At 41.4% G+C, this 25,926-nt stretch overlaps 1 protein-coding gene and 1 long non-coding RNA gene across 2 annotated transcripts in view; one reads left to right on the forward strand and one right to left on the reverse strand.

Annotated features, from left to right (window-relative positions):
* Positions 1–25,926, forward strand: part of LOC135238057 (uncharacterized) — a 228,466-nt gene that overhangs the window by 166,668 nt on the left and 35,872 nt on the right. The window contains 6 exon segments of the mRNA XM_064305705.1: positions 2,160–2,229; positions 3,618–3,915; positions 4,765–6,550; positions 13,054–13,123; positions 14,512–14,809; positions 15,634–17,431. Of these exon segments, the coding sequence (XP_064161775.1) occupies positions 2,160–2,229; positions 3,618–3,915; positions 4,765–6,550; positions 13,054–13,123; positions 14,512–14,809; positions 15,634–17,431 (4,320 nt within the window).
* Positions 21,825–22,077, reverse strand: LOC135238060 (uncharacterized). The gene is made up of 2 exons (XR_010325002.1): positions 21,980–22,077; positions 21,825–21,948 (listed from the first exon to the last, which is right to left on the reverse strand). It is a non-coding gene; the product is annotated as an uncharacterized LOC135238060 (long non-coding RNA).

Below are 25,926 nucleotides of genomic sequence, written 5' to 3' on the forward strand. Positions count from 1 at the left end.
GTCGCCGGTGGTGCTGTATAGGGATACGCAGCAGTTATGTAGGCGCTGAGTTGGCGCAGTCCAGAGATATCACACCGTGGGGGTTCATACCACGAGCGTGGTTAACAGCGAATGAACATTCCTTACTATGCCTCCACTACGTGCAAGGAGGTTGTTAATCCCCCCCAGTGTCATCTATAGCTTTGATCTTAGAATTATGGGTATCTGGCATGAGGGGTCTGGCGATCCTGAAGGGAAGTGGAAGATAGTGTTGGAATGTTGAAAGTAACAGACGCAGGCTCATTTGGGAGCTTATGCAGAAATAAAGCATTTGAGCCCTCAGAGAGAGGACTGCAGTGAAACAACTTACAACTGTCCTACAGCGGTGAATGGATCTGCTTTAGACATTAGTGCACGCACTAACTTTGTCTAACAGGGAGTACTATACATCTCCCCTACTAAACAGGAACATTACCAGTAAACCCCTCAGTATGTAGAAGCAAATCCAAACAACAGGTGATGATGGGGAGGTGGAGGGTGAGTGCAGTTCTGAGCAGCAGCAGTGAAGCAGGCAAAAGCAGCGCAGGCAAGCAGCAGCACTGAGAGGTCTGATTGGTGGGTTAAAAAGGCGCTCCATTGGTGATGTGTGCCTGTGATTGGATGGGTAAGAGAAAAGTGTTGTATGTATGCAATTGGATGATTGTGGAAACGCGTGAGTATGAGTTTAATGGAGCCGACCGATTGGTCAGCTGCAATTTTTGAGTTTCCTGACAGAACTTGATTTGCGCATTCTGTTCGTTTCTAACTCTGATGTGTGTACAAGAGAGAAACTGCGCAAATGGTTCAGTACACAATGTGTAAACAGATTCTTCTGGATAGAGCTGCTGTAAGAGGATGAGTTTAACTGGAAGCCCTGTCTCCATGTGCTGTGAGTTAGAGCTGCAGTGAGAGTATGAGTTTAACTGGAAGCTCAGTCTCCATGTGCCGTGAGTTAGAGCTGCAGTAAGATGATTAGTTTAACTGGAAGCTCTGTCTCCATGCGCTATGAGTTACAGCTGTAGTGTGTGGAAGTATGGGTTTTCTTCATTCTTTTAATGTTTTTACATTTCTTCTTATTAAAGATTGTACTGATCAAGAATATATTTAAATGTATGTGATTATGGGATGATCTCTGAAGAACAATAGGTAGGCTATTCTGTGTTATGTCTATTTGTAACTATGGAAAGACAGTGGTCTCCTTGTACACTGATGCATACTATCTAGAGAATCTTTGAACCCCAGTTGCAGGAGGGAAAATTCCACTTAGTGGAATTTTGTAAGTAACTTCTGGTGGGAAACAGTCTTGTGCAGAAGACCTTTGAGTTGTAAGAGAAGAGAAAGGATACTGATCTAGAAAGAACTGATTTGCTATATCTAGTAAACGTATAGATTATATTCTATTAAAATGAATGAATGAAAATCAAAGTAATCACGGCAACAGTAATGATATAAACATAGTTTGTTAGAACATGGTGGTGTGTATATGAGTCAATATTTCAGTTGGATTACAGCATGTAGTGAATGCATTTAAAGTGCATGTACTTTGAACCTGGAAGATGGAACAATTGTTAACCATGAGGACAAATACTTGTTATTCAAGTCATGCATATACATTTCTCTGTAAGTGTGTGCAGTGAAATATCTGTCATTGATTAAAATGGAAGATTATATAATAGTTATTGTTAAACTAACTTATGAAACATATGTTTGACCTAGGCTGGGATTGGTTATTTTAAAGGGAAGATGCATCAGGGTAGGAGGAGATCTGGTTGTATAAAAAGGATGTAAAAACATAATGCGAAGAAGCTCTCTATGTATCTTTATGGTACTAGAGACCTCCCGTAAGCCTACGTACATGAAAAGGATTATTGATTAAAGAGAATAAAAAGGTTATTAGAAGAAATCATAAGTTCTAGTCTTTATTCTTGCATCACCGACTCATCCACCGAACCTAAGAAGGGGTTTTCCTCCACAAGTGAGAGGATGAGTTTAACTGGAAGCTCTGTCTCTATGTGCTGTAGGTTAGAGCTGCAGTAAGAGAATGAGTTTAACTGGAAGCTCTGTCTCCATGTGCCGTGAGTTAGAGCTTCAGTGAGAGTATGAGTTTAACTGGAAGCTCTGTCTCGATGTTTTGTTCACAGGTTCCAGCAGTCACTGGAGTACAGCTCTTTTGATGAGAAGAGTTCAGATAAATTATCTTCTGCGATAAAGGTATGAGATCTTTTTTTCTAGTTTGTAATGGGTTATGTGTTTTCTTTGTGCAGTAAATTTATTTGGTATATATAATGCCTTTATAATACAGTGCAAGGGTAATGTTTACAAGTTCCTAACATTGCCCTTAACATTAATAACATATTGCACCTTTTTTATATTATTCATGATCATCAAAAGTGGAATATCATATGAACACAATAAACCAGCTTTTTACTTAAACATTTAAAAAATGTAATATAAAATGATCTATTTTAATGATCTTAGCGCATAGTAAAGCACGTGGCACACATATATTTAGGTTGTGTCCAAACCCACTTATACTGGTTTAACAGTGGATTATTTGAGCGCAATGTAAGGCACAGGGTTCCAATGGGCTGAACTTACTGCCTTAATTTATAGGTGTGTCTTGGGCATAAACAAGTTATAAACCAGTCAGCATATCATCTCCCATTCCCTCTAATAGCCACCTGCACTTGCACCTTGGTGGATTGATAATATAATGGTGGATTTAAAAAGACTTAGAAAAGACAGATTTACCTCTGTCATTAAAGACCTGTTTCATGCGCGAGTCCATTAAATTGGATATCAATAAAACAACCATCATGCACAGTGAATCCGCAGACATATTTGAAATAAATCAATAAAAGGTGATTTAAAATGTCGAAATAAATGCAGTATTCGCTGGCAATGTTGTGGATTTTTCAATCAAATAAACCATTCTGTCTGCTTGGCTGGCTATAGATGAAGCTGCTCTTCTGCCAGCTGATTCCTCCTGCCCGTGCTGCTGGGGTATCTCGGTTCATTATATGCATCAGCACATTCAGTTCACCATCACGCCTTCTAAAGTCCTGTAATGTGTCCTTGTTTATGTCTGACATATCCATGACTTTGGCAACGTTATGCAACACACAACAAGCCACAAAGAATATTCAGGCCTTCTGAGGGCTGTATTGTAATGTTCCACCTGACTTATGCTAACATCTGAAGTGTATTTTCAGCATTCCAAACGTCCTCTCTATTGGGCTACAGTACATGTTTTTGTGAGTTTTCGACTGAATGACTATTCACACACTATTATATTATCTTCAGCTGTGTCTTTATCGGACAGCCATTGTCCCCTAACAGCCACCCCTCCAGGAGGGGGATTCCCCTAGAAGACTGCAGGAATGACGGAGTTGGCCAATATAAAGGAGTCATGTCTTTATCCAGGATAATTTACGGATGCATGTGTAACCTTACATGTAGCATCGTAAAAATTCAATGTTATGGTTCATGAATTATGGCCCATTTTATTTGTTGTGTTAATTTATTATTGTGATACAGCACACCTCTTCATGTATTTATTTCACACTGATACAGCACACCTCTTCCTGTGTTTATTTCAGTCTCTCCTGCTCACTCTGATGAAGCTGAAGAAGGATGTGAAGTTGAAACTGTTTCAGAGCCATCTGAGTCAGGATTGCCCAGAATGCTGTCTTGACGATCAGTTTATGAAGTTTATTAATGAATTGTTCGACAGTCGTGAAGTTGATGATTACCCTGAATGCATTGAGAGAGAGCAGGAGGATCCTGAGGCTGTGTGCATAGTTGAGAAGTTGCTGGAGACCTGTGGCAGTGAGGGGTTTCTGAAGATCACACTCCACATCCTGAGGAAGATGAAGCAGAAGGATCTCCCTGAGCACAGTAAGAGCTTTCTCTCATTGCTACTGTGTGTCAATTAGAATTTTGATATGAGTTTAGATAGCAAATCTAACAGTGATCAATGTTCTGATTTACAGCATCTACACTTTCATAATACTGTTTTACATTGACAATATTTCATACTGTAAATAAAAGGCCAAAAATAACATTTATTCATTTTACATTTAAATTTATTAACATATTGCCTCAAGCAGTTATTACAGGGACAAGGAAATGGACAAGATTAAATGTCCCTGAGGGGGGTTTAAAGGCAGAATCTTGTGCTCAAAAACCAGTAACTAGACCACTGTCCCATCAGACATACTGCCCTGAGTTTGTATCCCGGAATCAAACTCAGCAATCAGTATAAAAGTATCACATTATAAGGGCCTCTTGGTGTCTCATGCTGTAAAGAAGCTCGTTCCAAAAGCAAAAGCATGACCCTGCAACGGGGTTTCCTTGTCGGAGGCAGTTGGTTGGGAACTCGGAATCGAAAAAGCGCTCCTTTTCATCATAATGAAAAAAATACCCATTAGTGTTAATTCGGTCGAAAACGATTATAGCGAGAGTGACAGTGACACTGATGCTGCTGTCAGCAAGAAATTCTATTTCAATGATGGAAGGTATGTAATACTGTGAGAGAGGTGTGTAACACACTGTGAGAGAGGTGTGTAATGCTGTGTTAGGTGTGTAACATACTGTTATAAGCATATAACACTGATATGTGTGAAATATTGTGAAGACAGAATGCATTAATACTTTTATTGGCTGTTTTTTCTTAAAATCTGTTATTGAGTGGGAAATGTTTATCACATTTTTTAAATTATTATTTCTCATATTTCCTCTCTTCAGATGAATCCATAAAAAGAGCCCAGCAGGCACTGAAAACTCATCTGAAGAGGAAGTTTGAATGCATATTTGAAGGTTTAGCAAAGCAGACAACCCTCCTCAATGAGATCTATACAGAGCTCTACATCACAGAGGGAGGAAGTGGGGAGGTCAATGATGAACACGAAGTCAGACAGATTGAGACAGCATCCAAGAGACGAACCACACAGGAGACTGCAATCCTCTGCAATGACATCTTTAAGCCTTTACCTGGACAAGAGAAACCTATCAAAACTGTGCTTACAAAGGGCATCGGTGGCATTGGGAAAACTGTCTCTGTGCAGAAGTTCATTCTGGACTGGGCAGAAGGAAAAGCCAATCAGGACATTGATTTCATCTTCACTCTTCCTTTCCGAGATCTGAATCTGCAGGAGAAAAGAGAATTCAGTCTGATGCAGCTTCTGCAGCACTACTTTCCACAGCTGAAAGAGATGAAAAGTGTTGACGGTGATGTAGTCAAAGTTGTATTTATCTTTGATGGACTGGATGAGTGTCGACTTCCTCTAAATTTCCAAAGTAGTAAGTACTGCTCCGATATAACAGAGTCATCATCAGTGGATGTGCTGCTGACCAACCTCATTAAGGGGAATCTGCTTCCCTCTGCTCTCCTCTGGATCACCTCCCGACCAGCAGCAGCCAATCAGATCCCTCCTGAGTGCGTCCACCAGGTGACAGAGGTACGAGGGTTCAATGACCCGCAGAAAGAGGAGTACTTCAGGAAGAAAATCAGAGATGAGAACCAGGCCAGCAGAATTATCTCACACATGAAGTCATCCAGGAGCCTCTACATCATGTGTCACATACCAGTCTTCTGCTGGATTTCTGCTACTGTTCTGGAGACAATGTTGGGTAAAACAGAGAGTGGAGATCTGCCCAAAACTCTGACTGAAATGTACACACACTTTCTGCTCATTCAGACTAAGGTGAAGAATCAGAAATATCATGGCACTGATGAGACAGACACAAAGAAGATGTCAGCATCAGATACAGAAATCATCCTGAAACTGGGGCAGCTGGCTTTTCTACAGATGGAAAAGGGCAATCTGATATTCTATGAAGAGGACCTGAAAGAGAGTGGCATTGATGTCAGTGAAGCTTCAGTGTACTCTGGGGTGTGCACAGAGATCTTTAAAGAGGAGTGTGGGTTGCACCAGGAGAAGGTCTACTGCTTTGTGCATCTGAGCATTCAGGAGTATCTGGCTGCCTTGTTTGTATTTCAATCATGTGTAAATGAGAACAGAAATGTACTCAGAGCAGAAGAATCAAAACCTCACAGTGACAGAGTGCAGCTGTCTGAGTTACACAGGAGTGCAGTGGATCAGGCCTTAGAGAGTAAGAATGGACACCTGGACCTTTTCCTCCGATTCCTTCTCGGCCTCTCTCTGCAGTCCATTCAGTCTCTCTTAGGAGGACTACTGACAGAGACAGGAAGCAGATCAGAGAACATTAAGAAAACAGTCCAGTACATTAAGGAGAGGATCAGAGAGGAATCTTCAGCAGAGAGGATCACCTATCTGTTCCACTGTCTCAATGAACTGAATGACAACTCTCTAGTGCAGGAAATCCAGAATTCCCTGAGATCAGGAAAACTTTCTGATAAAGAGCTGGAACCAGACCAATGTTCAGCTCTGGCCTTTGTGTTACTGATGTCGGAGGAGATCCTGGATGAGTTTAACTTGAAGACATACAACACATCAGCAGCATGTCATCAGAGACTGCTACCAGTAGTCAGGCACTGCAGGAAGGCCATGTGAGTATTATGTCATTAATAATGTAGATGATTGACCACATATTTTCCCACTTTTTAAATCTGGTCAGAATAAAGTGCAATAAAATTGCCGGGCAACAGAAAATTTGGTTAAAAAACGATTTATGAATCAAGATGTTTTAACTTGTGCCCTCATTTAATGTCTTATTTCCAGAACATAAGCAGCATCAAATGCAAAACCTCAACACTTACCATATATTTTATTTTATTTACTATTACTATTTACTGATTTGATACATTTACAAATTATTTGCAAAGATAGCATTTGTGAGTTTATTGATATCAGAGTAATCTGATGGATCAACCTTTGTCAGAACATACAATTCATGCAGATTAAAATGAAGAGAAGCTATATTAAGTTACAGTATTAAGAAAAGGTGCCCTATTTTGGTGATAGCACAGGCACAAACACACCTGGAATTGCTTGTCATATTTTTCACTTTCACCAGGGTTGTTAGTTTTATGGTCTGCGGTTAATCTGCTTGTGTCAACATGGGTTTGTTGGTGCAATCGGGGATGTGCCAATAGAAACATTCGGCACTGTGTTAGTTTGGTGTTGAATAATGCGTCTGCAGTTAAACCAACCCATACCAGGTTTTAACTCGTGCTATTTTGCCATTATAACTGTGCCACACATGTGAATCCATAAACACATAACACAGATACAAGAAATATTTTGTTTATTTCAATTAACTATTTTAAAGAAAAGTTATTCAGTCCAATGCTGGCTATTTAGGCAGTGGAGTTAATTGTGTAAGCTACTTGAATGAGACAGGTGGGAGACCGGCTTTACACCCCTCAGATAGTGTTTACAGTGAGCCCAGAACGCACTGTAAACTTGCTTTTAATCATGTGTTTGGCTAGGCTAGGTCAATGACTGAGTGGACTTTTGGAATGTTTAAAATGCATTTTAGAATTTTGGATGGATTGGGTGGTACATCACTGTACAGCCCTCAGAAAGTCAGTGCATTCTTTGTGGTGTGCTGTGTTCTACACTACATAGCCATATGCCATGGATGTGACATAGACCTCACAGAGGACACATTACAGGTCTTTCATACAGAGAGAAGCAGAGTCGCATGTGACGATCGCTACAGAGATTACAGAGCACAGAGTGCACAAGAGAGCAGGGACTGGTTGGCTGTGGAGTTTCACACCTACCACACCTACCTATGATTTGTACAGTTCTGTTTCTTATTGATGCATGGCTGATACATAAGCATATGGTAAGATTGAACAAAGTAAATGATTGGCTGTGTCTAGTAATATAGCATGACTACTGAATAAGCACATGGTGACCTTTTAGTCTTCAGTGTTACATAAACAAGCTTTAAATCAGATATAATAGTTTGGTCTTTTATCGATCGGTTGCTTTCAGAGTCCTGGGCATCATGGCATCACAGCCAGTTCCTCCCTGGCAGGATGGCAGGGGGAGGATAAGGAGGAAAGCCAAGCTCACCAGTTTGGACTTCTAGAAGTGTATAAGACAGAGAGAAAGAAAACGCATACACACAGACACACACACACAAACGCACGTACATGCATTGTTTTTAACTTCAGGTGTAGGTGGGTGTATTATGGCATATTCAGGTGTCAGTGAGTGTATTATGTCACATTCCAATGTAGGTGGGTGTATTATGTCACATTCAGGTGTAGGTGAGTGTATTATTATGGTGTGTTCAGGTGTAGGTGTGGCATACCATGTTGGCTCACAGCTGTTATGATGGTGTTTTTTCTTGTTAAATTTCTGCAATAAATGACCCTGGATCCATTACCTGCAGTATCAGAGTTAAACTTCCCCTCCCTCCATTCCTCACTCTGTCTCTATATTCTAGCTGTTAACACAGCTCAGACAGGAGTGGCTTCATATTTCATGTGAATTAATCAACAAGGAGCGAACTGCAACCACATTTTATGCAGTTAAGGACAACACACGTATGAAAATACTTACATGGATATGTAAATACATATTTTTGGTTTGGCAGTGTCATAAGGTTGATAGAACTTAGTTGAGTTATTAAATTTAAGTTGATTTATTTTATTATTTCAAATTTAATTATTAGGGGGTCACCCTCAGCTACCCTGTTAATGGCACAGCACTCTGAATACTGAACCCAGAATAACTGGAGATCACCCTTTATCAACCTCAACACTTAAAATTATTTAGAGGGAATTTACCCTCTGCACTTATTAATTCAAATGTCTCTATTTGGCTTCGTTGGTGGATCATTCCATCAGCATGAGAGAGGAACCACAAACACACATATACAAAAATATAAGCTTTAATGACAAATAATTGTTATTGTAAGTTAAGCAGTTTGTTGTAATATGGGATAGGATACTGGCACAGTATAGCACGATACAATTCAGTACATATAATGTAGAATGTAGTGACGAGTCAGACGTTGCAGTATTAATGATATGGTTCATAAGTGAAACGCTCTCTCAACAAGGTTACTGGGTACCGCTAAACAGAAACTCACTATGAACTAATACCATTTTACGCACGTAGCCTATGATTAGTGTGAGACAGACAACAATTGGTTACGCCTTGGCGGGGGCATGCCCTATACGTATACAGCACTGAGAGTTTGGCACTTTTCAGGGTTCCCCACAGAAATAACCACAACAGCCACAGACACTCAGCCCTTAAAAACATTCAATTCTGTACATTCTGACCCCATTTCAACAGACAGATTTCATAAACAACTTCACATGTCCACACAATAAAGTCCCAAACTAAGGGAATTTTGTGTTTTCTCCTTCTTCTCTTCTTCTTCTTCTCATTCTTATTTTTCCTGCCGCCTATCCCACTAACAACATGTCTCCCCTTGGACATTTTACTGACACCAGCCAAATCTTCACCTACACGACCCAATCAAAAACTCACACACGCAAAATACCCATACCTTTTTACTCTGAAACATTTCCAGGTTAAACAGCTAGCCTGCCTGTGGCCTAGTGGGCAAGGTTACAGTCTTGGGAACATGGGGTCGTAGGTCCAAGCCCAGCTAGGAACACGTTTCTTTAACCTGCTTTTACCCTCACTAATAATTGTCTACTACTTCTCAATTATTGCTTTTGCACCATATCTACCCGCCGTTCACCGAACGTATACCGAACTGAACTGCATTATGACGTACCGTCTGCACGTTCAGTTATTAACCGGCTACAATATTGCAAAGCCATATGGATTCAACGGGAGCTCTTCTGTGCTTACTGGCCTGTGTTCTTCTTTAAAACCACGGACAGGTTTGCTAATGATATTTCATGCATTGCATAGCTATGTCACGGTGCTGCACTAACAAAGTCACAGACTGGTAAACCTCCGGTTGAAGGATTGAATCCCGCCTCGCCCTCAGGCAGATAGTTTCCTCTTTTACACTAACGTTTTCTTACGCTTATATTTGCTTTACCAAAACTCACTCACGGCCACCCATATGCATTTCATGGCGGCAAATGTATTCCTTTTATTAAAAAGTTACACCAGTTCACCACTGTGCCATTTCTACTAACTATTTCTTCACTTGGCTACCGTACAAAACCTTATCAGCAAACGCCACGTTTCTACATTCATGTTACCTCGCCCTGTTCTCTATCTAGCCACATACAAACAATTACTACGTACGTACGTTCTGCAACTCCGCATTAAAACATTACATTTAAAATCATGACTCACTCATAATTATAACTACTACTGAACATGACAAAAGCACATCAGTGCAATAGATTACACATGTTACTTAACCCTCCACTCCAACGACTAACGTTCTATACAGACTGTTATATATACCGTTCGATAAGGAAACGAAGCACTTTCATGGTCACTTCATTTACTTCGCACTATAGTCTGCGATCATGTCAACCTTCACCTACATGCCCATTCTGCTAAAAACATATTGTTTCAACTACGCAATTTCATAATTTCTCCTAATTTATCTCACACTGTTGTTATTTTCTCATATGCAAAGCCTGCTGGGACATATGCGTCTGCTCCTATTCTCCACTATCAAGTTTTCCGGTTCTAGCTTAGCAAAACAGCGAAGAGGATTCCTACCTGCAGATAAGCCTATCAAAATGCCTTATAAACCTTACAAACACTAAAACTGCATCTCCACGAAATAACAGACAACGGAGCAGGACAGAAGGCTACACAAGTTGCGACCTAGGGAGCTCTAATTTTACGAGCTTGCTGATTCTTTTGTCAATCAAGGCTTGTTGGATGGCCGTGAGTACATACACTGGCCATATTTCACCTGCGTTTCTCATCCGTTCTCACCGCACCCTTTGTCACAGCCACTGTTTTACATATATAGCAAACCGAAACTGCTAAACTGTACACGCTCATCAGACTGTACAACTTCACACAAGGATAGCCATAATCCACAACCGTTTCTTACAGGGTCACTTCGCATTTCTCACTCTCATAATAAAACGCTTTGCAAAAAGAAATGATATCTACAAACAATATAGGCTATCTTGCCTCACCGAAATTAAGATATATTCCAAAGCAATGCTACCCAATATTTCCTCAATTCTTTCAAGTCACTTGGCCCTTTGTGTATAAGCATGCAGTACATGGACAGGCCAAACATATGTGTGGATGGCTTTCTCAAAGTCAAGATTGATTGAACTTCGATTTATGGCGTTACTTACGAGTTGGAGTGTGGAGAGGAGAGGAAGAGAGGAGAGAGGGAGGAGGGAGGAGGAAGTGATCCCCGAGACTCAGCTGAGGCAGCACGCGCTAAGTTCAAAGCCGGAAAATGCAGCTTGGGACAGGCCAGCTTGATCGGCGACACCGGACTCCCAACACGAGCCCGTCAGTACTTCAAGGCGTAGACACACGGTTCGCGAACACTCTTAAGTCCAAAGGTACAGCGATCCAGGGTTATTGGCGGGACACCGAGGCTAGGATAGCTTCCTAAAATCAACGTGAACCACGGCTCGGTACGGAGGAAAAAGGAAAATTAGAAAAAGATAAAAGAGGAGAGGCAGCCTCGTGGTCATTGACTTAAAACCTGGTCGGGATAGAGCGGTCTGAGCTGTCATTGGCTGTTTGGAGGGCACACTCGTATCACGTCCGCCTTCCCATTGTGGGGCGGTTTCAATAACTTTGGTAAATGAAATTCAATTTTGATCTAGTTGGATAATTATTTAGCAATGCAAGAAAGGTGGATATACTTTGTACCCCGACCTTCGTTGTGAGTATTAAAATATACCCATACCAAACATGATTGCTTTTGGTTCAGGTTACGAGAAGATGAAGAATTATTTCTAAGTCGTGCAGGCTAGCGAACTCAGAAGCGCGATACTGTAATATTCTAATAGCCTGCACTCACTTTGAGTTTTTCAGACCTGTTGGGTATTGGAATTGTATTTGTTAATTCTTCAACTACGCTTTCCTCCATTCGCTGGTGTGAATGAAGCGGCCTTGAAATACTGACGGTGCCCGCTAGTCGCCGGTGGTGCTGTATAGGGATACGCAGCAGTTATGTAGGCGCTGAGTTGACGCAGTCCAAAGATATCACACCGTGGGGTTCATACCACGAGCGTGGTTAACAGCGAATGAACATTCCTTACTATGCCTCCACTACGTGCAAGGAGGTTGTTAATCCCCCAGTGTCATCTATAGCTTTGATCTTAGAATTATGGGTATCTGGCATGAGGGTCTGGCGATCCTGAAGGGAAGTGGAAGATAGTGTTGGAATGTTGAAAGTAACAGACGCAGGCTCATTTGGGAGCTATGCAGAAATAAGCATTTGAGCCCTCAGAGAGAGACTGCAGTGAAACAACTTACAACTGTCCTACAGCGGTGAATGGATCTGCTTTAGACATTAGTGCACTCACTAACTTTGTCTAACAGGGAGTACTATACATCTCCCTACTAAACAGGAAACATTACCAGTAAACCCCTCAGTATGTAGAAGCAAATCAAACAACAGGTGATGATGGGGGTGGAGGGTGAGTGCAGTTTGAGCAGCAGCAGTGAAGCAGGCAAAAGCAGCCAGGCAAGCAGCAGCACTGAGAGGTCTGATTGGTGGGTTAAAAAGCGCTCCATTGGTGATGTGTGCCTCTGATTGGATGGGTAAGAGGAGAGTGTTGTATGTATGCAATTGGATGATTGTGGAAACGCGTGAGTATGAGTTTCATGGAGCCGACCGATTGGTCAGCTGCAATTTTTGAGTTTCCTGACAGAACTTGATTTGCGCATTCTGTTCGTTTCTAACTCTGATGTGTGTACAAGAGAGAAACTGCGCAAATGGTTCAGTGCACAATGTGTAAACAGATTCTTCTGGATAGAGCTGCTGTAAGAGGATGGGTTTAATTGGAAGCCCTGTCTCCATGTGCTCGAGTGAGTTCAGAAGCTGGCCAGTAGGGGAATGAGTGTAGTTTAACTGGAAGCTCTGTCTCCATGTGCCGTGAGTTAGAGCTGCAGTAAGATGATGAGTTTAACTGGAAGCTCTGTCTCGATGTTTTGTTCACAGGATCCAGCAGTCACTGGAGTACAGCTCTTTTGATGAGAAGAGTTCAGATAAATTATCTTCTGCAATAAAGGTATGAGATCTTTTTTCTGTTTTAATGGGTTATATCTTTTCTTTGTGCAGTAAATTTTTTTGGTATATATAATGCCTTTATAATACAGTGCAAGGGTAATGTTTACAAGTTCCTAACATTGCCCTTAACATTAATAACATATTGCACCTTTTTTATATTATTCATGATCATCAAAAGTGGAATATCATATGAACACAATAAACCAGCTTTTTACTTAAACATTTAAAAAATGTAATAAAAAATGCTCTATTTTAATGATCTTAGCGCATAGTAAAGCACGTGGCACACATATATTTAGGTTGTGTCCAAACCCACTTATACTGGTTTAACAGTGGATTATTTGAGCGCAATGTAAGGCACAGGGTTCCAATGGGCTGAACTTACTGCCTTAATTTATAGGTGTGTCTTGGGCATAAACATGTTATAAACCAGTCAGCATATCATCTCCCATTCCCTCTAATAGCCACCTGCACTTGCACCTTGGTGGATTGATAATATAATGGTGGATTTAAAAAGACTTAGAAAAGACAGATTTACCTCTGTCATAAAAGACCTGTTTCTGCGCGAGTCCATTAAAATTCGGAGATCTAAAAAACAACCATCATGCACAGTGAATCCCGCAGACCATATTTGAAAATAAATCATAAAAAGGTGATTTAAAATGTCGAAATAAATGCAGTATTCGCTGGGCAATGTTGTGGATTTTTTCAATCAAATAAACCATTCTGTCTGCTTGGCTGGCTATAGATGAAGCTGCTCTTCTGCCAGCTGATTCCTCCTCGCCCGTGCTGCTGGGGTATCTCGGTTCATTAATATGCATCAGCACATTCAGTTCACCATCACGCCTTCTAAAGTCCTGTAATGTGTCCTTGTTTATGTCTGACATATCCATGACTTTGGCAACGTTATGCAACACGCCACAAAGAATATTCAGGCCTTCTGAGGGCTGTATTGTAATGTTCCACCTGACTTATGCTAACATCTGAAGTGTATTTTCAGCATTCCAAACGTCCTCTCTATTGGGCTACAGTACATGTTTTTGTGAGTTTTCGACTGAATGACTATTCACACACTCTATTATATTATCTTCAGCTGTGTCTTTATCGGACAGCCATTGTCCCCTAACAGCCACCCCTCCAGGAGGGGGATTCCCCACGAAGACTGCAGGAATGACGGAGTTGGCCAATATAAAGGAGTCATGTCTTTATCCAGGATAATTTACGGATGCATGTGTAACCTTACATGTAGCATCGTAAAAATTCAATGTTATGGTTCATGAATTATGGCCCATTTTATTTGTTGTGTTAATTTATTATTGTGATACAGCACACCTCTTCATGTATTTATTTCACACTGATACAGCACACCTCTTCCTGTGTTTATTTCAGTCTCTCCTGCTCACTCTGATGAAGCTGAAGAAGGATGAGAAGTTGAAACTGTTTCAGAGCCATCTGAGTCAGGATTGCCCGGAATGCTGTCTTGACGATCAGTTTATGAAGTTTATTAATGAATTGTTCGACAGTCGTGAAGTTGATGATTACCCTGAATGCATTGAGAGAGAGCAGGAGGATCCTGCGGCTGTGTGCATAGTTGAGAAGTTGCTGGAGACCTGTGGCAGTGAGGGGTTTCTGAAGATCACACTCCACATCCTGAGGAAGATGAAGCAGAAGGAGCTCGCTGAGCACAGTAAGAGCTTTCTCTCATTGCTACTGTGTGTCAATTAGAATTTTGATATGAGTTTAGATAGCAAATCTAACAGTGATCAATGTTCTGATTTACAGCATCTACACTTTCATAATACTGTTTTACATTGACAATATTTCATACTGTAAATAAAAGGCCAAAAATAACATTTATTCATTTTACATTTAAATTTATTAACATATTGCCTCAAGCAGTTATTACAGGGACAAGGAAATGGACAAGATTAAATGTCCCTGAAGAGGGTTTAAAGGCAGAATCTTGTGCTCAAAACCAGTAACTAGACCACTGTCCCATCAGACATACTGCCTGAGTTTGTATCCCAGAATCAATCTCAGCAATCAGTATAAAAGTATTACATTATAAGGGCCTCTTGGTGTCTCATGCTGTAAAGAAGCTCGTTCCAAAAGCAAAAGCATGACCCTGCAACGGGGTTTCCTTGTCGGAGGCAGTTGGTTGGGAACTCGGAATCGAAAAAGCGCTCCTTTTCATCTTAAGGAAAAATACCCATTAGTGTTAATTTGGTCGAAAACGATTATAGCGAGAGTGACAGTGACACTGATGCGGCTGTCAGCAAGAAATTCTATTTCAATGATGGAAGGTATGTAATACTGTTAGAGAGGTGTGTAATGCTGTGTGAGAGGTGTGTAACACACTGTTATAAGCATATAACACTGATATGTGTGAAATATTGTGAAGACAGAATGCATTAATACTTTTATTGGCTGTTTTTTCTTAAAATCTGTTATTGAGTGGGAAATGTGTATTGCATTTTTTAAATTATTATTTCTCATATTTCCTCTCTTCAGATGAGTCCATAAAAAGAGCCCAGCAGACACTGAAAACTCATCTGAAGAAGAAGTTTGAATGCATATTTGAAGGTTTAGCAAAGCAGACAACCCTCCTCAATGAGATCTATACAGAGCTCTACATCACAGAGGGAGGAAGTGGGGAGGTCAATAGTGAACACGAAGTCCGACAGATTCAGACAGCATCCAAGAGACAAACCACACAGGAGACTGCAATCCTCTGCAATGACATCTTTAGGCCTTCACCTGGACAAGGGAAACCTATCAGAACTGTGCTTACAAAGGGCATCGCTGGCATTGGGAAAACTGTCTCTGTGCAGAAGTTCATTCTGGACTGGGCAGAAGGAAAAGCCAATCAGGACATTGATTTCATCTTCACTCTTCCTTTCCGAGATCTGAACTTGAAGAAGGACAGAGAATTCAGTCTGATGCAGCTTCTGCAGCACTACTTTCCACAGCTGAAAGAGATCAAAAGTGTTGATGGTGAAGTCAACACCTTCAAAGTCAAAGTTGTATTTATCTTTGATGGACTGGATGAGTGTCGACTTCCTCTAAATTTCCAAAGTAATAAGTACTGCTCCGATATAACAGAGTCATCATCAGTGGATGTGCTGCTGACCAACCTCATTAAGGGGAATCTGCTTCCCTCTGCTCTCCTCTGGATCACCTCCCGACCAGCAGCAGCCAATCAGATCCCTCCTGAGTGCGTCCACCAGGTGACAGAGGTACGAGGGTTCAATGACCCGCAGAAAGAGGAGTACTTCAGGAAGAAAATCAGAGATGAGAACCAGGCCAGCAGAATTATCTCACACATTAAGTCATCCAGGAGCCTCTACATCATGTGTCACATACCAGTCTTCTGCTGGATTTCTGCTACTGTTCTGGAGACAATGTTGGGTAAAACAGAGAGTGAAGATCTGCCCAAAACTCTGACTGAAATGTACACACACTTTCTGCTCATTCAGACTAAGGTAAAGAATCAGAAATATCATGGCACTGATGAGACAGACACAAAGAAGATGTCAGCATCAGATACAGAAATCATCCTGAAACTGGGGCAGCTGGCTTTTCTACAGATGGAAAAGGGCAATCTGATATTCTATGAAGAGGACCTGAAAGAGAGTGGCATTGATGTCAGTGAAGCTTCAGTGTACTCTGGGGTGTGCACAGAGATCTTTAAGGAGGAGTGTGGGTTGCACCAGGAGAAGGTCTACTGCTTTGTGCATCTGAGCATTCAGGAGTATCTGGCTGCCTTGTTTGTATTTCAATCATGTGTAAATGAGAACAGAAATGTACTCAGAGCAGAAGAATCAAAACCTCACAGTGACAGAGTGCAGCTGTCTGAGTTACACAGGAGTGCAGTGGATCAGGCCTTATTGAGTAGGAATGGACACCTGGACCTTTTCCTCCGATTCCTTCTCGGCCTCTCTCTGGACTCCATTCAGACTCTCTTAGGAGGACTACTGACACAGACAGGAAGCAGATCAGAGAGCATTAAGAAAACAGTCCAGTACATTAAGGACAGGATCAGAGAGGAATCTTCAGCAGAGAGGATCATCAATCTGTTCCACTGTCTCAATGAACTGAATGACAACTCTCTAGTGCAGGAAATCCAGAATTCCCTGAGATCAGGAAAACTTTCTGATAAAGAGCTGGAACCAGACCAATGTTCAGCTCTGGCCTTTGTGTTACTGATGTCGGAGGAGATCCTGGATGAGTTTGACTTGAAGACATACAACACATCAGCAGAAGGTCATCAGAGACTGGTACCAGTAGTCAGGAACTGCAGGAAGGCCATGTGAGTATTATGTGTAATGTGCCTGTGCTTGCGGTGGTGCTGCCACTGGGTGGCGGCAGAGGACATTCTCTCTCATTCCCTGCTAATTGCTGATTCGGGCCACCTGGAGTCTACCCTTTATAGGGACCTCACTCCCTCTGCTCGGTGCTCTTGCATTTTACAAGCAGCCGGTAACGCTCTGGGTATTTTGAGTGCTAGATGTGACTTCTCGATGGCTATCTGGACGGAGCTAAATACAGCAACGGGAACTTGAGAGTTGTTACTTTTCATAGAAGGATATTGTGGATAGAGTTATCTCCAGCAAGTCTCAGGCTTGAGCTGAGAGATCTTACTTACCTAGGCGTTTGTTGTTTTTGGTTCTCAGTCAAGAGACTTTCGTCCTGTTTTTGAGGATTGCCTTTTGTTTGGCCTTTTGCCAGGGTTTATTCCCCTTTTCCCTTTCTCCTACTTCGCTTAGTGGTCGACTGCTGTTCGCCGTCAGCTTTTAGACTCCCTGTTGATTTATTGTCCGCTTCTGACGTTGCTCGCCAGCCCCAACCTTACATTATGTCATTAATAATGTAGATGATTGACCACATATTTTCCCACTTTTTAATTCTGGTCAGAATAAAGTGCAATAAAATTGCCGGGCAACAGAAAATTTGGTTAAAAAACGATTTATGAATCAAGATGTTTTAACTTGTGCCCTCATTTAATGTCTTATTTCCAGAACATAAGCAGCATCAAATGCAAAACCTCAGCACTTACCATATATTTTATTTAATTTAGTATTACTATTTACTGATTTGATACATTTACAAATTATTTGCAAAGATAGCAATTGTGAGATAAATAAGAAATTTATTGATATCAGAGTGATCTGATGGATCAACCTTTGTCAGAACATACAATTCATGCAGATTAAAATGAAGAGAAGCTATATTAAGTTACAGTATTAAGAAAAGGTGCCCTATTTTGGTGACTGCACAGGCACAAACACACCTGGAATTGCTTGTCATATTTTTCACTTTCACCAGGGTTGTTAGTTTTATGGTCTTCAGTTAATCTGCTTGTGTCAACATGGGTTTGTTGGTGCAATCGGGGATGTGCCAATAGAAACATTCGGCACTGTGTTAGTTTGGTGTTGAATAATGCGTCTGCAGTTAAACCAACCCATACGAGGTTTTAACTCGTGCTATTTTGCCATTATAACTGTGCCACACATGTGAATCCATAAACACACAAACAAAATATATTTTGTTTCTGTGTTATTTCAATTAACTATTTTAAAGAAAAGTTATTCAGTCCAATGCTGGCTATTTAGGCAGTGGAGTTAATTGTGTAAGCTACTTGAATGAGACAGGTGGGAGACCGGCTTTACACCCCTCAGATAGTGTTTACAGTGAGCCCAGAACGCACTGTAATCTTGCTTTTAATCATGTGTTTGGCTGGGCTAGGTCAATGATTGAGTGAACTTTTAGAATGTTTAAAATGCATTTTAGAATTTTGGATTGATTGGGTGGTACATCACTGTACAGCCCTCAGAAAGTCAGTGCATTCTTTGTGGTGTGCTGTGTTCTACACTACATAGCCATATGCCATGGATGTGACATAGACCTCATAGAGGACACATTACAGGACTTTCATACAGAGAGAAGCAGAGTCGCATGTGACGATCACTACAGAGATTACAGAGCACAGAGTGCACGAGAGAGCAGGGACTGGTTGGCTGTGGAGCCGTTTCACTAGTGAATGTACATTCATCTTATCAAGTGCATGTCTGGAATGAATGACACTTAGTTGAAGTAAATTATTTTTTTGTTTATTTTAAATAGTGGTATAAAACAAAAATTGACAGTAAAGAAACAAAAAAGCTATAGTAAATCCAGACAAAATGCTTCTTTCCTGTCCTCTGGTGCACAAGCGCAATGCCTGCCTAGCTGAAACAGTAGCGGCAGCAGCAGGATGGAGAGGCCGACTGGAGGCTGTCTCTGCCAGCTGCCTCCTGTTCCTGGCCAGTCTGGGAATATTCTCCCTGTGGAACTGTTCATGGGAACAGAACCGTTTATTACAGCTTTTAAAACTGGCATATGAACAGAAAATACACTGTTTTTGTTTAAATATTAACAAAAAATTGAATCAAAACTATTCAGTTTCATCTTCATTGGTTTGTAGAAGTCCTCATAATGGTTGTAATAGTTCATAGTGTTGGGCAGAGAAAATTCTCCCCTTAGAATAACCAGGCATGACAAGGTATATCCATATAAGAAATAGGAGTCCAGTACCTACACACAACAAAATGGATAAGCACGAACTGAAGAAAGCAGGGGCAGTTGGCACTTGGTTAATACATAAGCATATAGTAAAATAAAAAAAACAAAATAAATGATTGGCTGTGACTAGTCATATAGCATAAATACTGATTAAGCACACGGTGACCTCTTAGTCTTAAGCGTTACATAAACAAGCTTTAAATGGGAAATAATTAAATCAGAAATAATAGTTTGGTCTTTATCTATCAGAGTCCTGCTTTCAGAGTCCTGGGCAGCATGGTGTCATAGCCGGTTTCTCCCTGGCAGGATGGCAGGGGGAGGATAAGGAGGAAAGCCAAGCTCACCAGTTTGGACTTCTACAAATGTATAAGACAGAGAGAAAGAAAACACACAGACACACACAAACACACGTACATGCATTATTTCTAACTTATTCTTGTCCTTGGGAGGTCTGGTGCCTGGAGACGGAGGGGCCCTGCTGCAAGGTCTAGGAATTTAGTGTTGTACAGACTTCTAGTTATGCTAGAGAACACTCTCCTCCCTTCAGTTGAGATGATCACAACACGCTTGCTGTTCAGCCATGGTGAAATTAGCATTTGGCTGTGTTTCCCAAAGGGACAGAAATGGGGTGATCTGATTGGCAATAATGAAACCAAACCCAACCACACCCACAGTCAATTTATTCTGATCGAACCAGCCTCTTTTACAACTGTGCCACAGTTGTGCTAGTGCCTGGAGTCAAAAAATTACTGAAATACCCAAATTCACCAGCGCATTGCTGCTAGTGTTTGACAGTTGTGCCTTGACTGCAAAAATAGGGCCCAATTAAACATCTAATTTAATAACAGGCTCAATTACATGAACAAAAATTAGACAGTCCTGGAAACGAAGTAGAAGATAATCATGAAAGAAATGAATGAAAGACAAAACAAAACCACAGCTTGTCTCTCCCACATTAAATCTGATCAAAGCCAAAGACGCACAGCTGAGAAGCTAGACAAAGCTGAGACAAGACCAAAGGCTCATGTTTGCTTAACAAGTCAACACTTTTACCTAAAAACCTGTGATTTCCAATGAGTTCAATTTGGCCTCCTATAAAGCATTGTGGACTTATGGACCTAAGTAAATGCAACTTCACACACCTTTTCTTCACAAGCTCAGTTTGGTGAATTAATTCAAGTTATTGCTGTAATTTTCAAACTATTTATGAAGAAAAAACATGCCTTGCTTTTAATTGTAAGTTTTAATTATAAGAACAAATGTTGTTTGAATCCCTGCCATGTGTTTGAAAGAGGGGGGTTCCCCTTCTCTTCCTGGTCTACGCATAATGAATTAATGATTAGAAGAGAGGAGAGAATTATCTATACCCCTTTTTATATTTTACTTTTAAGCCACTTGATAGGATAACACTTCTTTTCAATGTCATGATTAAAATTGTTAAGTTTGGTTTGGGAGGGATACGTTTGGTTATAAATTAAATGTTTGTGTTTCTATGTTGGGAGGCTAGGGCAGGCAGTAAAAGGCCAGTAGTACCACCCTGGTCTCTGCTTTATTCTGGTATAGGCTGACCCAGAATCTCCAGCATAGTGCTTGTAGATAGAATGAAAATATGAAGGTAGAGGAATTGTAGGATATAATTGGGTGCCAGAATGAGGTCTTCTCAGGGAACTGTTAAAGTGATCTCTGCCCCCAGTGCCTGTTCTTGAATTAATTCTATGGCTCATCTCAGGCCAAAGCCTGACCTGTACAGGGATTCTGAAGTTTCCTGGGGCCCAGAACAGGCTGAATGGTGTCTCCTTGGGCTGCGCCATCAAATGTATCACTATATCAATAAAATAAACTCAAAGGTATCTGTAATGGTAAAGGTAAAGGTAATCTGTAAAGGTAAACTGTAATGTAATGTAATCATTAACAGTTCAGGTTCCCACAGACCTTTGGAATACGTTGTTTCTCTACCTGGTCATATGTAACACCAGAAGAACGGACACACAGCTAGTTATATGTGAACAGATAACTTCCTTGTGTTTCTGCTTCTAAAGTAGGGATGCACCGAAATTTCGGTCACCGAAAATGTTCGGCCGAAAATAGAAAAAAATAATGCCGAAAATTTTGACCGAATGTGTGTGTTTAAAAAAAAAATGATTGTAACAAAAGTATAGAAATAAATGTGACACTGTTTCGTTGCTCTCCTGCGGCTATTGATGACGCGTTCAAACAGTGCCGGTGTTGTAGCGAATTCAGTATCCTCGAAGCGAACTGATTCCCCTGTCCGTGCACGCGCGTCTCGCGCTTCGACTTTCATTTCAAACAGCGCCTTTTTGTGTGCATTTAGAACGGCTAATACTCACAGCATGCAGCTAGTAGCCTATTTGTACAGTTATTAGGTATTTTACATTTTCCTTGATTAGTCAATAATCGGCACTGACTTATCTTTTGAAATCAAATGAAATATAGATTCCACCGTTAGGCTACAGGTGAACATTTGTGGTTGGAAATCATGTTGGTTGAATGATGTGTGTTTTCACCGTTTATTTGTTTTTTTTTTTTAGTTATTGTATTCTTGTATTGTACAAAGGAAAATAATAAAGATCTTGAATTACCTCCCAAAAAGATTTTTACTGAATATTATACTAGTATCAGCTTTCTGTGGAACACTCCCTGCCCTCTATGTTCATTACCCCAGTTATTGTGCTTTTTTACTATAATGTCTTCTGGAAAGGATTGAATGTCCAAAAGTTTTTTCATCACCTTGTCATTTTGTAATTTAATTTTGTCATTGAAAAGCATAAATCAAAAGCAAAATTGATTTAATGGTACAAATGGGCAAATAAATGAAAAAATACCGGTATTCGGAATTCGGCCAAGTGTTTCCTTTTTTTCAGTTTCTGTTTCGGCCAAGAATTTTCATTTCGGTGCATCCCTATTCTAAAGTAAATTTACTATTAACTGTATTTTAGCTTGCAGTGCTGTGGGTTGTTTGTCACAGAAAACCTGAACTAAAGAAGCAAACTCACTGTCCTCTCTGGAAGATGTGCTTTATCCTTTGCATCTTTCCTTTTGGTGGTAGCTGTGCCAAACATTCATCAGCTTTGCAAGTTCCCTCACTGTCCACTTTGAAAGATGGCAGCTGAACTTCTGGGATGGGGTGGGAACTTACAATATAAAAAAGGGGCCATTTGGGTCAGAATTACATATGTAGAACTGTCACAGTTCAGTCCAGCAGGATGTGTAATTCTCAGGTCCGAAGTGCGGCAGCTGGATAGTGTAGCACAGACATCTTCCTCAGAGCATCATCAACCTTAAAATCCTCAATTTCACTCTTCATTACTGAACACTATCATTTGTATTATTTACCATATGTTTTATGTATACCTAATATTATTATACTATAATATATGAACTCTTCTTTTCAGACTGAACAGCTGTGGCCTCACAGAGAAGTCCTGTGATATTGTGGCCTCAGCTCTCCAGTCATCAGACTCACCCCTGAGAGATCTGGACCTCAGCTACAATGACCTGGGAGATTCAGGAGTGAAGCTGCTCTGTGCTGGACTGATGAGTCCAAACTGTAAACTACAGAGACTGGACCTCAGCTACAATAACCTGCAAGATTCAGGAGTGGAGCTGCTCTGTGCTGGACTGATGAGTCCAAACTGTAAACTGCAGAGACTGGGGTGAGTAGTGCTGTGTAACTGTGTGACATTAACTGAATAGAATTGCTGATTATGGAAATGTAAGGGTTTGCATTTTGTCACAGGGAAGACTAATTTCCTGACTCCATTCATTTTCAAAACCTCTAACCTGAATGTTTGTGTGAATACAATTTTGCTCATAAGATTATTGACTGGGGTGTGCTCATATGAAATGATGGGCAGCTTGACCCTGTATCCTGGAGAGAGAGACTAGCTACTGCTGCCAGGCATTCATCAAAGTGTGACATTAAGACCTTCAATGCTGGGAGGTAAATGTCCTGCTCATCCAGGAATCTAAAACCAACAACTATCCCTGGGATTAACCTAATTAAGATTTACCCCATTTGGGTAGCGAGACTATATAAATATCACAAGGCATGACCTCTGTATTAGTCTATTAAATAACATTTGACTGACCCTAGCAGCTATCCAAGAAGAGCTGCATATCCTGCTAGTGAATCTAACAGTATGCCCAGTGAGTACCTCAGTAAGGGTGTTACCCCAAAACTTATGTTACTGTCGCTACCCCGGTTCTCCGAAACACAGAGTAGAGAGATCCAGGTATGGGGAACGACATCCGGTCATCCAATTGCACCAAGTGTGGCTTTGACAGCCAGTAGCGCATTCAATGCTACAGGAGACTACTGCCCTCCTGGAAGAACATATAGGACAAGTGCAGCGCTACTACTCCTCAGTGAACATATTCACTTCTCATGCGCGGCAAGCAGGGCAGTCTTGGTGGATCTCTCCACCGGGGTTACAACAGTAACCTAAAGTTCTCTTTCATCATCTCGTGTTTGAGATCCACCTATGGGGAGATGTGGACAACTCCCAGATTGCCTTATGCTCACAGCTGAGATACTGTCAGGCCAGCAAAGGATGCCTCCTCCCCTGAAGGGAGGGTGGTGTCTGGCACATCCCGTGTAGGGAAGTACTAAACACATTCCACTGCCCAAAGCTATAGCCAGGGCCCAGGAACAATGTGAAGTAATAAAACCTATAGCAGATGAGGGGAGATGTGTGAGCCTCACACAGAGCTCACCCCCAGAACTGAGTGGGCTACCGGCCTCCTGGTGACGTTCAGGTGGTAGAACCTTGCAAAAGTATCTGGAGAAACCCAGGCTGCGGCTGAATACATTTCCTGTAAGGAGAGCCCATGGAATAGGGCCCACAATGCAGCCATACCCCTCGTAGCATGAGCCCTCAGGCCCAAGGGGGGTGTCATCCTCTTTGAATCATATGCCATAACAATAGCTTCCACAAGCCAATGGGACAGCCGCTGCTTAGAGATACTTTTCCTTTGCAGGCAGGGGCCCAGGCCCTGGTCGCTCTTTCTTGGTGATTGACATATGCTACCGTCATTATCGCAGCGTACGAGCACATGATGTCCCCTTAGACAGGGAAGAAAATATCTGAGAGCTGTCCATATAGTTAATAGCTAAAAGAAAACTGATTCACCATGTAACCCTCCTGAGACCCCCACCCCAGAGAGGGACGTGTCTGTCCTTTTTTCCCGTATGAAAACGATCCTGAGAGGGGTTCCCTGAGTGTAAAAGTGTTTTCCCAGTGATGCAGAGTTGCAGAGCGCTTGTGTGTTACTGTGAGACTGCGATGGAGATCGCACACGGGGCTGAGGTAGAGGGATGAAAGCCACCTCATAAAGCCCCTCATTCTTAACAGCCCCAGTGGCAAAACCTGAGAGGCTGGCACCATCAGCCCCTGTAGTGTTAAGAGGCAATCATTTTATTTACAAGATGTGGCAAGATCGACTGGACACTATGCTATAAGAGAGGAAAGGACATGCACCTGAAGAGATTGTAAGATAAAGAAAAGGAACACAGAAATTGTGATGCATACCAAAAATGCTTTTTATGAAAGGACTTATTTGATAATGGATAATGAAGTAAATTGTTTGAGCTTCCCTTAAAAGCCATCCAGAGAACATCTCCCACAATCCACACTCGTTTACCTTTGACAAAATGAAGTCTGACCTGACCAAAACTCTAGTACCTACCGCCATCCCCAGGAGACCCTCCCCCCCCCACCCTGCAGGGACAGGGGTGCTGCATGGTCATTTTACTGACAGTAAATAAGGGACTTTGTACTACTGGTGTGCCCTAATGATTGAATATATCATTCCTGTATGTGTTGCATGTCCTCCTGCAAGGGTTTACAGTGATGGTCCTTCTAAGGACTGTTTTATACTTCTGTGTAGTCTGCATCGTTTGCATGATTTGCATTGTGTGCGACATTTGCAAATGGGCAGAGCATTTATATGGCATGTTGTACAGGTACAGGTTGTGATTTTCCACCCACTTACAGATACCTTCAATTCCATATCTTTCATATCCTTTAATAAACTTTTATCACATCCATACTGTACGCTATGGGAACGAGGCACAGACGAGGCAGACAGTGCTGGCAACATGCCTGTAGAGGACTTTTATTGTGACAGCAGTATCACAATGAATGAAGACAGGGGAAAAGTGAAACACAAGACGAGATCAAAGCAAAAGTGCTAGGGAAGTGCAGGTGGGTCCAAAATTCAGGC

This window comes from Anguilla rostrata, chromosome 13 (assembly GCF_018555375.3).
Source record: "Anguilla rostrata isolate EN2019 chromosome 13, ASM1855537v3, whole genome shotgun sequence".
In the NCBI taxonomy this organism is placed as follows: Eukaryota; Metazoa; Chordata; class Actinopteri; order Anguilliformes; family Anguillidae; genus Anguilla; species Anguilla rostrata.